We start from the raw sequence: 12,839 nt of genomic DNA, 5'->3' as shown, positions 1-12,839 counted from the left end.
CTCTAATAGTTAAATTTTATTAGCAAAGAAAGTCATGAAGTCATTACTAGTTAAAGTTAAAGGAATAATCGGCTCAATAGATCTCTGACTCTTTGTCAGCCTGGCTACAGTGCTGAAAAGAAACCTGGGGTTGTTCTTATTTTCTTCAATAAGTGATGAGTAGTAAGATGTCCTAGCTTTACGGAGGGCTTTTTTTTTATAGAGCAACAGACTCTTTTTCCAGGCTAAGTGAAGATCTTCTAAATTAGTGAGACGCCATTTCCTCTCCAACTTACAGGTTATCTGCTTTAAGCTGCGAGTTTGTGAGTTATACCACGGAGTCAGGCATTTCTGATTTAAGGCTCCCTTTTTCAGAGGAGCTACAGCATCCAAAGTTGTCCTCAATGAGGATGTAAAACTATTGATGAGATAATCTATCTCACTCACAGAGTTTAGGTAGCTACTCTGTCCTGTGTTGGTATATGGCATTGGAGAACATAAAGAAGGAATCATATCCTTAAACCTAGTTACAGCACTTTCTGGAAGACTTCTACTGTAATGAAACTTATTCCCCACTGCTGGGTAGTCCATCAGAGTAAATGTAAATGTTAAGAAATGATCAGACAGAAGGGGGTTTTCAGGGAATACTGTTAAGTCTTCAATTTCCATACCATAAGTCAGAACAAGATCTAAGGTATGATTAAAGTGGTGGGTGGACTTCCAATTTGGATGGACTAGACTAAGAGTCAAGCTTTCAAATGAATTAAAGCTCTGTCTGGGTCTTTGATTAATTAATAAGCTGGAGTGGAAGATTGCTGCTAATCCTCCGCCTCGGCCCGTGCTACGAGCATTCTGACAGTTAGTGTGACTTGGGGGTGTTGACTCATTTAAACTAACATATTCATCCTGCTGTAACCAGGTTTCTGTAAGGCAGAATAAATAAATATGTTGATCAATTATTATATCATTTGCTAACAGGGACTTAGAAGAGAGAGACCTAATGTTAATAGACCACATTTAACTGTTTTAGTCTGTGGTGCAGTTGAAGGTGCTATATTATTTTTTCTTTTTGAATTTTTATGCTTAAATAGATTTTTACTGGTTGTTGGTGGTCTGGGAGCAGGCACCGTCTCTACGGGGATGGGGTAATGAGGGGATGGCAGGGGGAGAGAAGCTGCAGAGAGGTGTGTAAGACTACAACTCTACTTCCTGGTCCCAACCCTGGGTAGTCACGGTTTGGAGGATTTAATAAAATTGGCCAGATTTCTAGAAATGAGAGCTGCTCCATCCAAAGTGGGATGGATACCGTCTCTCCTAACAAGACCAGGTTTTCCCCAGAAGCTTTGCCAATTATCTATGAAGCCCACCTCATTTTTTGGACACCACTCAGACAGCCAGCAATTCAGGGAGAACATGCGGCTAAACATGTCACTCCCGGTCCGATTGGGAAGGGGCCCAGAGAAAACTACAGAGTCCGACATTGTTGTTGCAAAGTTACACACCGATATTGAATCGTTTGAATTAATTTTAGTGACCTCCGATTGGTGTAACTGGGTGTCATTACTGCCGACGTAAAAAATAAAAACACGTAAACATGTTTACGTAATAAAAACGTAAACATAAAAAATAATAAGACAATATTCTTAATGTTTTTAAGTTACCGCACTGTCAAATCACTATAAAAATAACATTTACTGCCCAGAAGTTGTTTTTGTGTGAGAGAACAAAACACCAATGTCAAAGTGCTCTGGATGCACTGAAGTGATTCACATCCAAATTAATGGATATTAATAGATTATTAACTGAGTGCGAGGTCTGAACGGGAAAATATTAGAGTGAGGTGGAAGTACAGACCGAGCGTTAGCTAGGTCCGTGTGAAAAACACCAACTCTGATATTCTTGTACAGACCAAGCGAGCAAGGTTAATAATTTGTTTATATGGCTATTATATATATATATATATATATATATATATATATATATATATATAAAAACACCTGAACTTACAGTATTGCCTTCCCACTGTCGCCAAGTGCTTGCTCACAGGGGGTCGTTTTGACCTTTGGGGTTTTTACGTAATTATTGTATGGCCTTGCCTTACAATATAAAGCGCCTTGGGGCAACTGTTTGTTGTGATTTGGCGCTATATAAATAAAATTGAATTGAATTGAATTGAATATGAAAGCTGCTGACGGCTCGTAGTCAGATCTGTTCACTTTACCTCCATGAAGAACAGATGGTCCGGTCGTTAGCTGTTAAGCTTTCAATCTGTGTGTTTTTATTCCGATGCTGTTTAGATATTTGTGCAGTATATTTATGTTCGACTTGGTTTTTCTAATTGTATTTTTAGCTTTCTGGTTTGTAACGAATGTGATACGGCGTTACAGTCCAATTGCCATGGTAACTGATCTGATATTGGAAAATATTATATGGCTGCGTGCATAGTGTTGCAGCCATATAATATATAATAATATCGTTATATTTATAATTGGCTATACTTTTTTATTGCCATTATCAGCAAAATATTTCTGGTGGGGGTTTTCATTAGCCTGGTGGCCTGCCAGGCCTATAATACTGCAGGGAAAACACTGGGTGTTAAAGATAGAGATGTGAAATTATATATTCTCATTCTGGGGCACAGGGACATTATTTTCTGAAAGGACTGAAGGAAATTCCTGATGATAAATTGGAAGCTCATTGCTAAACTCTCATGGAGATGACTTATTGTCACTGCCATTGCCTAGAAACATGAATTGAGAAAACGATTTACATACAACTTACTCTTTAAGAAGACGAAAATGAAAGTCGATCTTTTTGCCCTCTAGTGTATGTGCAGGTCCCTGACTGAAGAGTCCCTGCCTGTGCACTTCGCACTACCGATTCAACAATAATTATTTTCCATTTAGGGATAGCCTGAGTCCTTTAATTAGTACCTTTTATAAGAGGGAGTTTCATTTTCTCTGTTCAAACCTGATTTGCTCCCTACTTCTGGCAATCCAGAACGCTTCCAGGTGTTACTCTGTGATGGTAGTATGATAGTGTTCTCCTGCCGCTGCTGCTTCAATCAATAGATCACTGTAGCATTTAATCAGCCTGCACTGCCTCCGTCATCAAACTGGAGTCCAGGGTGCCTGCATCAGCTCAAGTAACGGCTCCACTTTTAATTTCCTTTTTAGGGTCTGCAGATATCCAGAGAGCCAGAACAAAATCTGATCCGTTATACGTATTATTGCATTATAGAGGATTTTGATCTGCCCCACATGAGATGACAACATCGATGCTGCGTGCTGCGGCTTTGATGGGGTGGAGATGGATTATGAGCCTTTAGGTCTTAAAAAAAGGATGAAAGCGGGTGAGAGAGGATTTCTGGCACGAAGGTGCAAGTGCACAACATTGGAATCTAATAATGGAAGAGTGTGTCTGCACCTCAGGGTCAAAGCAGCTGATACGAGAAAAGGCAGACAGCACGTAAGACATAGGAGGGACTGACTTCAGAGCACCTCACCATATCCAGTACTCAAAAATAGATATTATGGCCATGGATTATTCAGGTTACAACACTTTTATTAACATGGACACATGTTATGATTAGTTCTTTGTTTTCGATGGCATATTCTGGACTCTCTACTTGGATTTACATTCATTTCAGGATGTGAAAGCTGGAATGTTCCGTTCAACAAGGTGAAGCCGAGTTGTGGAACATTCCAGGTTTCACCGAATTAAATATTGGTTCCATAGAAAGAATGTAATAACATTCATTATATGTTTTATATAACGGCTAAATAGATCCTTGTCATTTGATATTTTATTAATTTATAAACAACAGAAATGGGACTTACATTTTGGTGTGCGTCACTGGTGCTTTTATGTCAACAGTCAAACATGAGTCCCAAAATTATTTCCAGTCAACTTGGAAAATCAGTTAGCTCAAAAATAATTCTGACAATGTTGTGCATGATGCCATGCGCTGACTTCATGTACCTCCAAAATAAATAAATAAATAAAAGAATCCAGTCCAGTGGAAAAATCACATCAGAAATTGTTTTTTTGTGTGTGTGTGGGTGTGCGTGTGTGTTAGAAGAATTAGCACCATCAGTTAGCGCCTTCAAATTGTCTCAGATATCCAGAGAGCCTAGAAAAACAAACTGTCAGCAAAACAAACTCTGCCGTGTTTAGCTAAACGCTGCCGCCATAGTGTGTGCTTGGACGGGGTTCGCACTGTGCAATTGTACAAAACGTATGGAACAAAATTTGCACAGTAAATGGGACCAAATTGCACGCTAAATGCAACACAATACAAATAGGACAAATAATCCATGTCACATAACATACAAAGCACCAATCAAATGTCAATAGTGATTGTTGTTTACAACACTTTACAATATAAAATGCTGAATAGGTGGGCAATCAAAGTGTAGACCTCTGTTTGATTCCTGGTCATACTAACTGTGTGTGTCCTGTGATAAGACATTTGATCTGCATTTCCCCAGTCCACCCAACTATCAGTGGTACCATTTGTGGCTGAGGAAGTAACCTGTGCTAGACTGGCGTCCTGTCCAGGAGCAGTCATAGACTCTCATCTAGTACATCATAGTACAGAATCAGGGGATAAACACCAATGCCCTCAGGGCATATAACGGATTTTTACACAAAGGAATGCTATAAACTCTATGATATCTTTGGAATATTATGGCATAGTATCAGATCGGTGCAGTGTCTGCAGTTATGCGGCCGTTGTATCGGACCGTCGTGGTGAAAAGAGAGCTGAGTAGGGGGGCAAAGCTCTCGATTTACCGATCGATCTACGTTCCGATCCTCACCTATGGTCATGAGATTTGGCTCATGACCGAAAGAATGACATCGCGAGTACAAGCGGCCGAGATGAGTTTCCTCTGCAGGGTGGCTGGGCGCTCCCTTAGAGATAGGGTGAGGAGCTCGGTCACTCGGGAGGAGCTCGGAGTCGAGCCGCTGCTCCTCCACGTCGAAAGGAGTCAGTTGAGGTGGCTCGGCATCTTTTCCGGATGCCCCCTGGACGCCTCGCTGGAGAGGTGTTCCGGGCACGTCCCATTTTGAGGAGGCCCCGGGGAAGACCCAGGACACGCTGGAAGGATTACATCTCTCGGCTGGCTTGGGAATGCCTTGGAGTTCCCCCGGAGGAGCTGGGGGAGGTGTGTGTGGATCGGGAGGTCTGGGCGGCTTTGCTTGAGCTGCTGCCCCCGCGACCCCACTCCGGATAAAGCGGAAGACAATGGATGGATGGATGGATGGCATAGTATCAACACATTAGCTTTTTTTTTAGATTTTAATTTTAAAATTAGTACTGTAATGCCCTGTGATAGACTGATATCCTGTCCAGGTGTACCCTGCCTCACACTGCATAACTGCTGAGACATGCTCTACCCCCTGTGACCCTTGAATGGAGTAAGAAGATACAGTGAATAAATAATAATAATATATTGTTGTTGATGTTATTGTTATGTCACTTTCCAACCATATATTTTTTAAGTATTTGCAAATTTAAAATATATGAAAAAACAATAAAATGGCTTACCTAAACCACAATAATTTAAAAACAAACAGATTAGTATAAAAGTCAAAATTAAAAGAAAAAACATTTAATAATTAACAGAAATTAAATAAAATATGTGGCTTTCTATGTATTAGGGTTTAATGAATTAACAAAATACAAACTTTTTTGTAATTTTTTTGCAATCAATGCATATACATACACACGCACACACACACACACACACACATACAAATATATATATATGAGGGCTGTCAATAAAGTAACGGTCCTTTTTATTTTTTTCAAAAACTATATGGATTTCATTCATTTGTTTTTACGTCAGACATGCTTGAACCCTCGTGCGCATGCGTGAGCTTTTCCACGCCTGTCGGTGACGTCATTCGCCTGTGAGCACTCCTTGTGGGAGGAGTCGTCCAGCCCCTCGTCGGAATTCCTTTGTCTGAGAAGTTGCTGAGAGACTGGCGCTTTGTTTGATCAAAATTTTTTCTAAACCTGTGAGACACATCGAAGTGGACACGGTTCGAAAAATTAAGCTGGTTTTCAGTGAAAATTTTAACGGCTGATGAGAGATTTTGAGGTGATTCTGTCGCTTTAAGGACTTTTCACGGTGCGAGACGTCGCGCAGCGCTCTCAGGCGGCGTCATCAGCCTGTTCAAGCTGAAAACCTCCACATTTCAGGTTCTATTGATCCAGGACGTCGTGAGAGAACAGAGAAGTTTCAGAAGAAGTCGGTTTCAGCATTTTATCCGGATATTCCACTGTTAAAGGAGATTTTTTTAATGAAAGACGTGCGGACAGGTCCGCGCGTCGGGACGCAGCCGCCGCGACGCTCCGCCACAGGAAAAACACCTCTGTTGAAAGCCTTAAGGACAATCAATTCAATCAATCAATTTTTTTTTTTATATAGCGCCAAATCACAACAAACAGTTGCCCCAAGGCGCTTTATATTGTAAGGCAAGGCCATACAATAATGATGTAAAACCCCAACGGTCAAAACGACCCCCTGTGAGCAAGCACTTGGCTACAGTGGGAAGGAAAAACTCCCTTTTAACAGGAAGAAACCTCCAGCAGAACCAGGCTCAGGGAGGGGCAGTCTTCTGCTGGGACTGGTTGGGGCTGAGGGAGAGAACCAGGAAAAAGACATGCTGTGGAGGGGAGCAGAGATCGATCACTAATGATTAAATGCAGAGTGGTGCATACAGAGCAAAAAGAGAAAGAAACAGTGCATCATGGGAACCCCCCAGCAGTCTACGTCTATAGCAGCATAACTAAGGGATGGTTCAGGGTCACCTGATCCAGCCCTAACTATAAGCTTTAGCAAAAAGGAAAGTTTTAAGCCTAATCTTAAAAGTAGAGAGGGTGTCTGTCTCCCTGATCTGAATTGGGAGCTGGTTCCACAGGAGAGGAGCCTGAAAGCTGAAGGCTCTGCCTCCCATTCTACTCTTACAAACCCTAGGAACTACAAGTAAGCCTGCAGTCTGAGAGCGAAGCGCTCTATTGGGGTGATATGGTACTACGAGGTCCCTAAGATAAGATGGGACCTGATTATTCAAAACCTTATAAGTAAGAAGAAGAATTTTAAATTCTATTCTAGAATTAACAGGAAGCCAATGAAGAGAGGCCAATATGGGTGAGATATGCTCTCTCCTTCTAGTCCCCGTCAGCACTCTAGCTGCAGCATTGGAACATGGAACATTGGACAAGTTGGAACATGTCCTGCCTGTTAAACAATTTCTCATATACTCACTCCACTGAAAGCCATCAAAAGCCGCCTGGATTTTACAAATGGTTATCAACACGGAGGTGTTTTTCCGGTGCCGCCGCACCGCGTCGGCTACGTCCCGACGCGCGGACCCGTCCGCATGTCTTTCATTAAAAAAATCTCCTTTAACAGTGGAATATCCGGATAAAATGCTGAAACCGACTTCTTCTGAAACTTCTCTGTTCTCTCATGACGTCCTGGATCAATAGAGCCTGAAATGTGGAGGTTTTCAGCTTGAACAGGCTGATGACGCCGCCTGAGAGCGCTGCGCGACGTCTCGCACCGTGAAAAGTCCTTAAAGCGACAGAATCACCTCAAAATCTCTCATCAGCCGTTAAAATTTTCACTGAAAACCAGCTTAATTTTTCGAACCATGTCCACTTCGATGTGTCTCACAGGTTTAGAAAAAATTTTGATCAAACAACGCGCCAGTCTCTCAGCAACTTCTCAGACAAAGGAATTCCGACGAGGGGCTGGACGACTCCTCCCACAAGGAGTGCTCACAGGCGAATGACGTCACCGACAGGCATGGAAAAACTCACGCATGCGCACGAGGGTTCAAGCATGTCTGACGTAAAAACATATGAATGAAATCCATATAGTTTTTGAAAAAAATAAAAAGGACCGTTACTTTATTGACAGCCCTCGTATATATATATATATAATAAATGTGTGTGTGTGTGTGTATGACCTACAGCACTGTCCAAAGGTCTTAAGTACCCTATCTATGAATAGGCTCTTTAATGTTTTTAGTGTGCCAACAAAAGAACATATTTGAATTTCCCTAATGTAATTTTTTAATCCAGTGTTGTAGAAAATTGGTTTAGTTTAACTAAAGAAAAATGCTATAATAAAGAAAGTGATAGATCATTTTAAGTTAACAAAAACCTGATTACTTTATACATTTTCAGGCAATTGCATGATTCCACAAAGTCAACAATCAGGGGATAATAATCAATGAATAATGAATCAACGTCATGTTCCTGTAAAACAGTTAGATAACTCAGCCAAATGAAGTCTGCCTTAAAGGTAAAGAATCCACCAGTTATTCATTCTTAGTCTTTAATACATAACACTATGTTTTCATTATTTTGCAGCCTCTTCTTTTTGTAATTAATAAAAAACAACATATAAGTCAAAGCCTTTTCTACAATGTTATATAAGTTGAATGTACTTTGAATGCATCTTTTTAAAGACATTGATCTTCTGAACGTATTTTTTCTGACAAAGCAAGAAGTAATCTTCCACAAAATGGTATTTTCTTTTAAACCTATTTATAGGCATATTGTGTTCTACACGTTATTAATTTTATTGTTTAAGGACTTTATTTTATGTAACTCAAGCTGCAGGTAGAGCATGAATAAGGATTTATTTCCAGATGCCATAGCTGATACTCATAACCCTGTGATATTATGAGGCTCAGGCATGCTGAGCTTTTGTTATTCATTATTTGTTCTTGCCGTTCTAAATTAAAGCCATGAGCTGCAATATCTTCATCAACTTCAAGGAAAGTCTTATCGCATAGGTGGTTTGACCGTGTCAGCTGTGGGAGGAGTACAAGCAGGTATAATGAAGAAGGAAATAACTGACTCAAACAAAAATAAAAAAGTGCTGGAACATTTTGATAAGAAAGCAAAGTAAGTGAGTTTGTCACATCACTATCATAAAAGAAAAGGAAAGTCTGTACAGTGGGGCTCCATTAGGCAGAAATCTAGTCTTCCGTTCTCTAATATCTATCTGTGTTGAGATTTGGTGAGAATCCATGAAGTAGTTTTGACGTGATCCTTTAAAGCCTATATAAAGTGAAATCTTGATCCAGAATTCGGATTCGGATCATCTCCAAAATTTAATGGCACCTTTCATGGCCTAATATGTATCTGTGTTGAAACTTTCATCAAAACATGTGAAGTAGTTTTGACTTAATCCTTTAAAGTGTATATAAAGTGAAATCTTGATCAGAATCCTGATCCAAATCACCTCCAAAATTTAATGAAGTCTTTCATGGCCTAATGTGTATCCGTGGTGAGAATTTGGTGAAAATCCATGAAGTAGTTTTGATGTAATCTTTCAAAGCCTATATTAAGTGGATCTTGGTTCAGAATCTGGATCCAGATCTGGTTCACCTCCAAAATTCAGTGGAGTCTTCCATTCCCTAATATCTGTCTGTGTTGAAATTTGGTGAGAATCCATGAAGTAGTTTTGACATACTCCTTTAAAGCCTATATAAAGTGAATTCTTGATCCAGAATCCAGATTCGGATCCGGATCACCTCCAAAATTTATTGGAGTCTTCCATGGTCTAATATGTATCTGTGTGAAGTAGTTTTGACTTAATCCTTTAAAGCATATATAAAGTGAAATCTTGATCAGAATCCTGATCTGAATCACCTCCAAAATTTAATGGAGTCTTTCATGGCCTAATGTGTATCCGTGGTGAGAATCTGTGAAGTAGTTTTGATGTAATCCTTCAAAGCCTATATAAAATGAATCTTGGTCCAGAATATGGATCCGGATCTGGTTCACCTCCAAAATTCAGTGGAGTCTTCCATGCCCTAATATCTATTTGTGGTGCAAATTTAGTGAGAATCCGTGAAGTAGTTTTGATGTAATCTTTCAAAACGTATATAAAGTGAAATCTTGATCCAGAATTCAGATTTGGATCATCTCCAAAATTTAATGGAGTCTTCCATGGCCTAATGTGTATCCGTGGTGAGAATCTGTGAAGTAGTTTTGATGTAATCTTTCAAAACATATATAAAGTGAAATCTTGATCCAGAATTCAGATTTGGATCATCTCCAAAATTTAATGGAGTCTTCCATGGCCTAATGTGTATCCGTGGTGAGAATCTGTGAAATAGTTTTGATGTAATCCTTCAAAGCCTATATAAAATGAATCTTGGTCCAGAATATGGATCCGGATCTGGTTCACCTCCAAAATTCAGTGGAGTCTTCCATGCCCTAATATCTATTTGTGGTGCAAATTTAGTGAGAATCCGTGAAGTAGTTTTGATGTAATCTTTCAAAACGTATATAAAGTGAAATCTTGATCCAGAATTCAGATTTGGATCATCTCCAGAATTTAATGGAGTCTTCCATGGCCTAATGTGTACTGTATCTGTGTTAAAAATTCCATCACAATACGTGCAGTAGTTTTGATGTAATCCTGCCAACAGTAATTCAGTCAGTGAGTTGGTCAATTTTGCGGAACAAACAGGTGTGAATCAGGTGTCCCCTATTTAAGGATGAAGCCAGCACCTGTTGAACATGCTTTTCTCTTTGAATGTTGTGTGGGCCGCCAGAAGAGGAGGTACTGCTGGCCCATCACCAGAGGGCGCCCTGCCTGAAGTGCGGGCTTCAGGCACGAGAGGGCGCTGCCGCCACGGACACAGCCGGGGTTGACAGCTGTCACTCATCAACTCATGACAGCTGTCACCCATCTCCACTTCATCAATCCACTCCATAAAAGCCGGACGTCATCTCCACCTCGCTGCAGAGATATCATCTGCCTGTGAAGGTAATTTCTCTGCTGACTTAAACTTAAATAATAGTCTGAACTCTTTTGCAGCCGTTTTCCTGTGGTGTGCCTTATCAGCTGGATTGGCGTTTGGTGCGAACAGCGACGGCTTCGCTTCACACCCAATCCAGATAAGTGGTTTAACAGGAGCTGCACGAGTGTGTGATTAGAGGTGGAGGTGACTTTCCACCTTCTGACTGTTTTGTTACTGGGTGTGCACACACCCACATCTCACTGTTTGTGCTCCTCGCCAGCAGTACCAGATCCGACAGTCGGGGACGGTGATCACCTGGGAATTCGGGACTTGGCAGCTCCAGTATTCACCGGGTTCTGTGGCGGTGGAAATCGTGTGGTTCCGGCTCTTCTCAGGACAGACGTCTTCTGTCCGCGAGCCTGCCCACACGTCACCTTTGTGTATTGACTGCTATCAGATTCTGTGATTGTCTGTATAATCGTTGTGCACATTCACAACATTAAATTACCTTCTGGCTCATCTATTGACCGTTCATTTGCACCCCCTGTTGTGGGTCCGTGTCACTACACTTTCCCCAACAATGAAAGCCTGAGGAAAATGGGATGTTCAAGACATTGTTCAGAAGAACAGCATAGTTTGATTAAAAAGTTGATTGGAGAGGGGAAAACTTATACGCAGGTGCAAAAAATTATAGGCTGTTCATCTACAATGATCTCCAATGCTTTAAAATGGACAAAAAAAACAGATGGATAGAAGAATAACCAGAATGGCAAAGGCTCACCCATTGATCAGCTCTAGGATGATCAATGACATGATGATCAAAGACATCAAATAGATGATCAAATAGTTTTGAGTTTGTAGCGTCAACAGCAGATGCTACTATTATTGTGAACACCCCCTTTTCTACTTTTTTTTACTAATAGCCCAATTTCATAGCCTTAAGAGTGTGCACATCATGAATGCTTGGTCTTGTTGGATTTGTGAGAATCTACTGAATCTACTGGTACCTTGTTTCCCATGTAACAATAAGAAATATACTCAAAATCAGGATTAATCTTTTTAGTCACATAGCATAACTATTATTCTGAACACTACTGTATATAAAGTGAAACTTGATCCAGGATCCAGATCAACTCCAAAATGTAATGGGTTCTTCATTAACCTAATATCTATCTGTCATGAAAATGTCAAGATCTGTGTAGTAGTTTTGACAGACAGACAAACAAACAAACACAGGGGATTTTATTACGTCCTTGGCGCAAGCTTTGCTTAATTTATTATCACCCTTGAAAAATGTCAGGTACCACGGGCAATATGCTAGTAACATGTAAGTATTTATTATAAAACCACAAAAATAAACAATAATAGGTAACCATAGTGTGATTTATATCATTCCCCTGTGTCAGCGGAAAGACTTTGTACGTGAATGTGACAGCGGTAAAATGTGTGAGCCGCCTCCCTCTCACGCATTGTGTTTCCTCAATCAGATGCCCGCACCTGTGCCATGGCCAACTGCCAGTACGGCTGTGAGGTGCTGAAAGGAGAGGTCCGATGTCACTGCCCATCACCAGGGCTCCAGCTGGCTCCAGACAGAAGAACCTGTGTGGGTAAGTCCTGCTCTGAAAATATCCCAGCAGGCTTCAAACTCGAGCAGAGTTTAAATTACACTCTGGCACATGGGCGTTTGGGGAGGGGGGGTCTTGTTAACAGTGTGTGTGTGTGCTGGAGACGGTGGCAAAACCCAATAATATACAACAACATGATCAAATTTAATGATGCAACTTACATTCAAGTTTTTTATTGGACGCACACGCCAGGAATTCTCTACAGACTATCTCTGTATCGAGTGTTTCCAGCTGTCATACACAAGCTTCGAGCTTGCTGCGCCCCTCAGACCCCCTGCAAATTTTCCTCAGATTTCACAATTTTCATTTCACAGCCCTGAGCTTGAAGTCGTAGAATCTGTCTGAGATCTGCCAAGTGGTTCCCGAACTGAACAAGTGTGAAGTGGAAATAAATTCAGTGGATCCATTTAGTGTCGGAAGTACAAGTAACAAGAACGCTGTGATGCTGCATGGATT

At 40.8% G+C, this 12,839-nt stretch overlaps 1 protein-coding gene across 4 annotated transcripts in view; it reads left to right on the top strand.

Moving 5' to 3' along the window:
* The window catches only part of npnta (nephronectin a), a 198,362-nt gene that overhangs the window by 122,184 nt on the left and 63,339 nt on the right, over positions 1–12,839 (top strand). For all 4 annotated transcript variants that reach the window (XM_034187626.1, XM_034187627.1, XM_034187628.1 and 1 more), the window contains one exon: positions 12,246–12,365. In XM_034187626.1, coding sequence (XP_034043517.1) covers positions 12,246–12,365 — 120 coding nt within the window. The remainder of the gene's footprint in view (positions 1–12,245; positions 12,366–12,839) is intronic.

The sequence above is a fragment of the Thalassophryne amazonica genome, chromosome 15 (genome assembly GCF_902500255.1).
Source record: "Thalassophryne amazonica chromosome 15, fThaAma1.1, whole genome shotgun sequence".
In the NCBI taxonomy this organism is placed as follows: Eukaryota; Metazoa; Chordata; class Actinopteri; order Batrachoidiformes; family Batrachoididae; genus Thalassophryne; species Thalassophryne amazonica.
The sequence above is the reverse complement of the archived record's forward strand: the minus strand, read 5'-3'. Positions and strand labels throughout refer to the sequence as shown.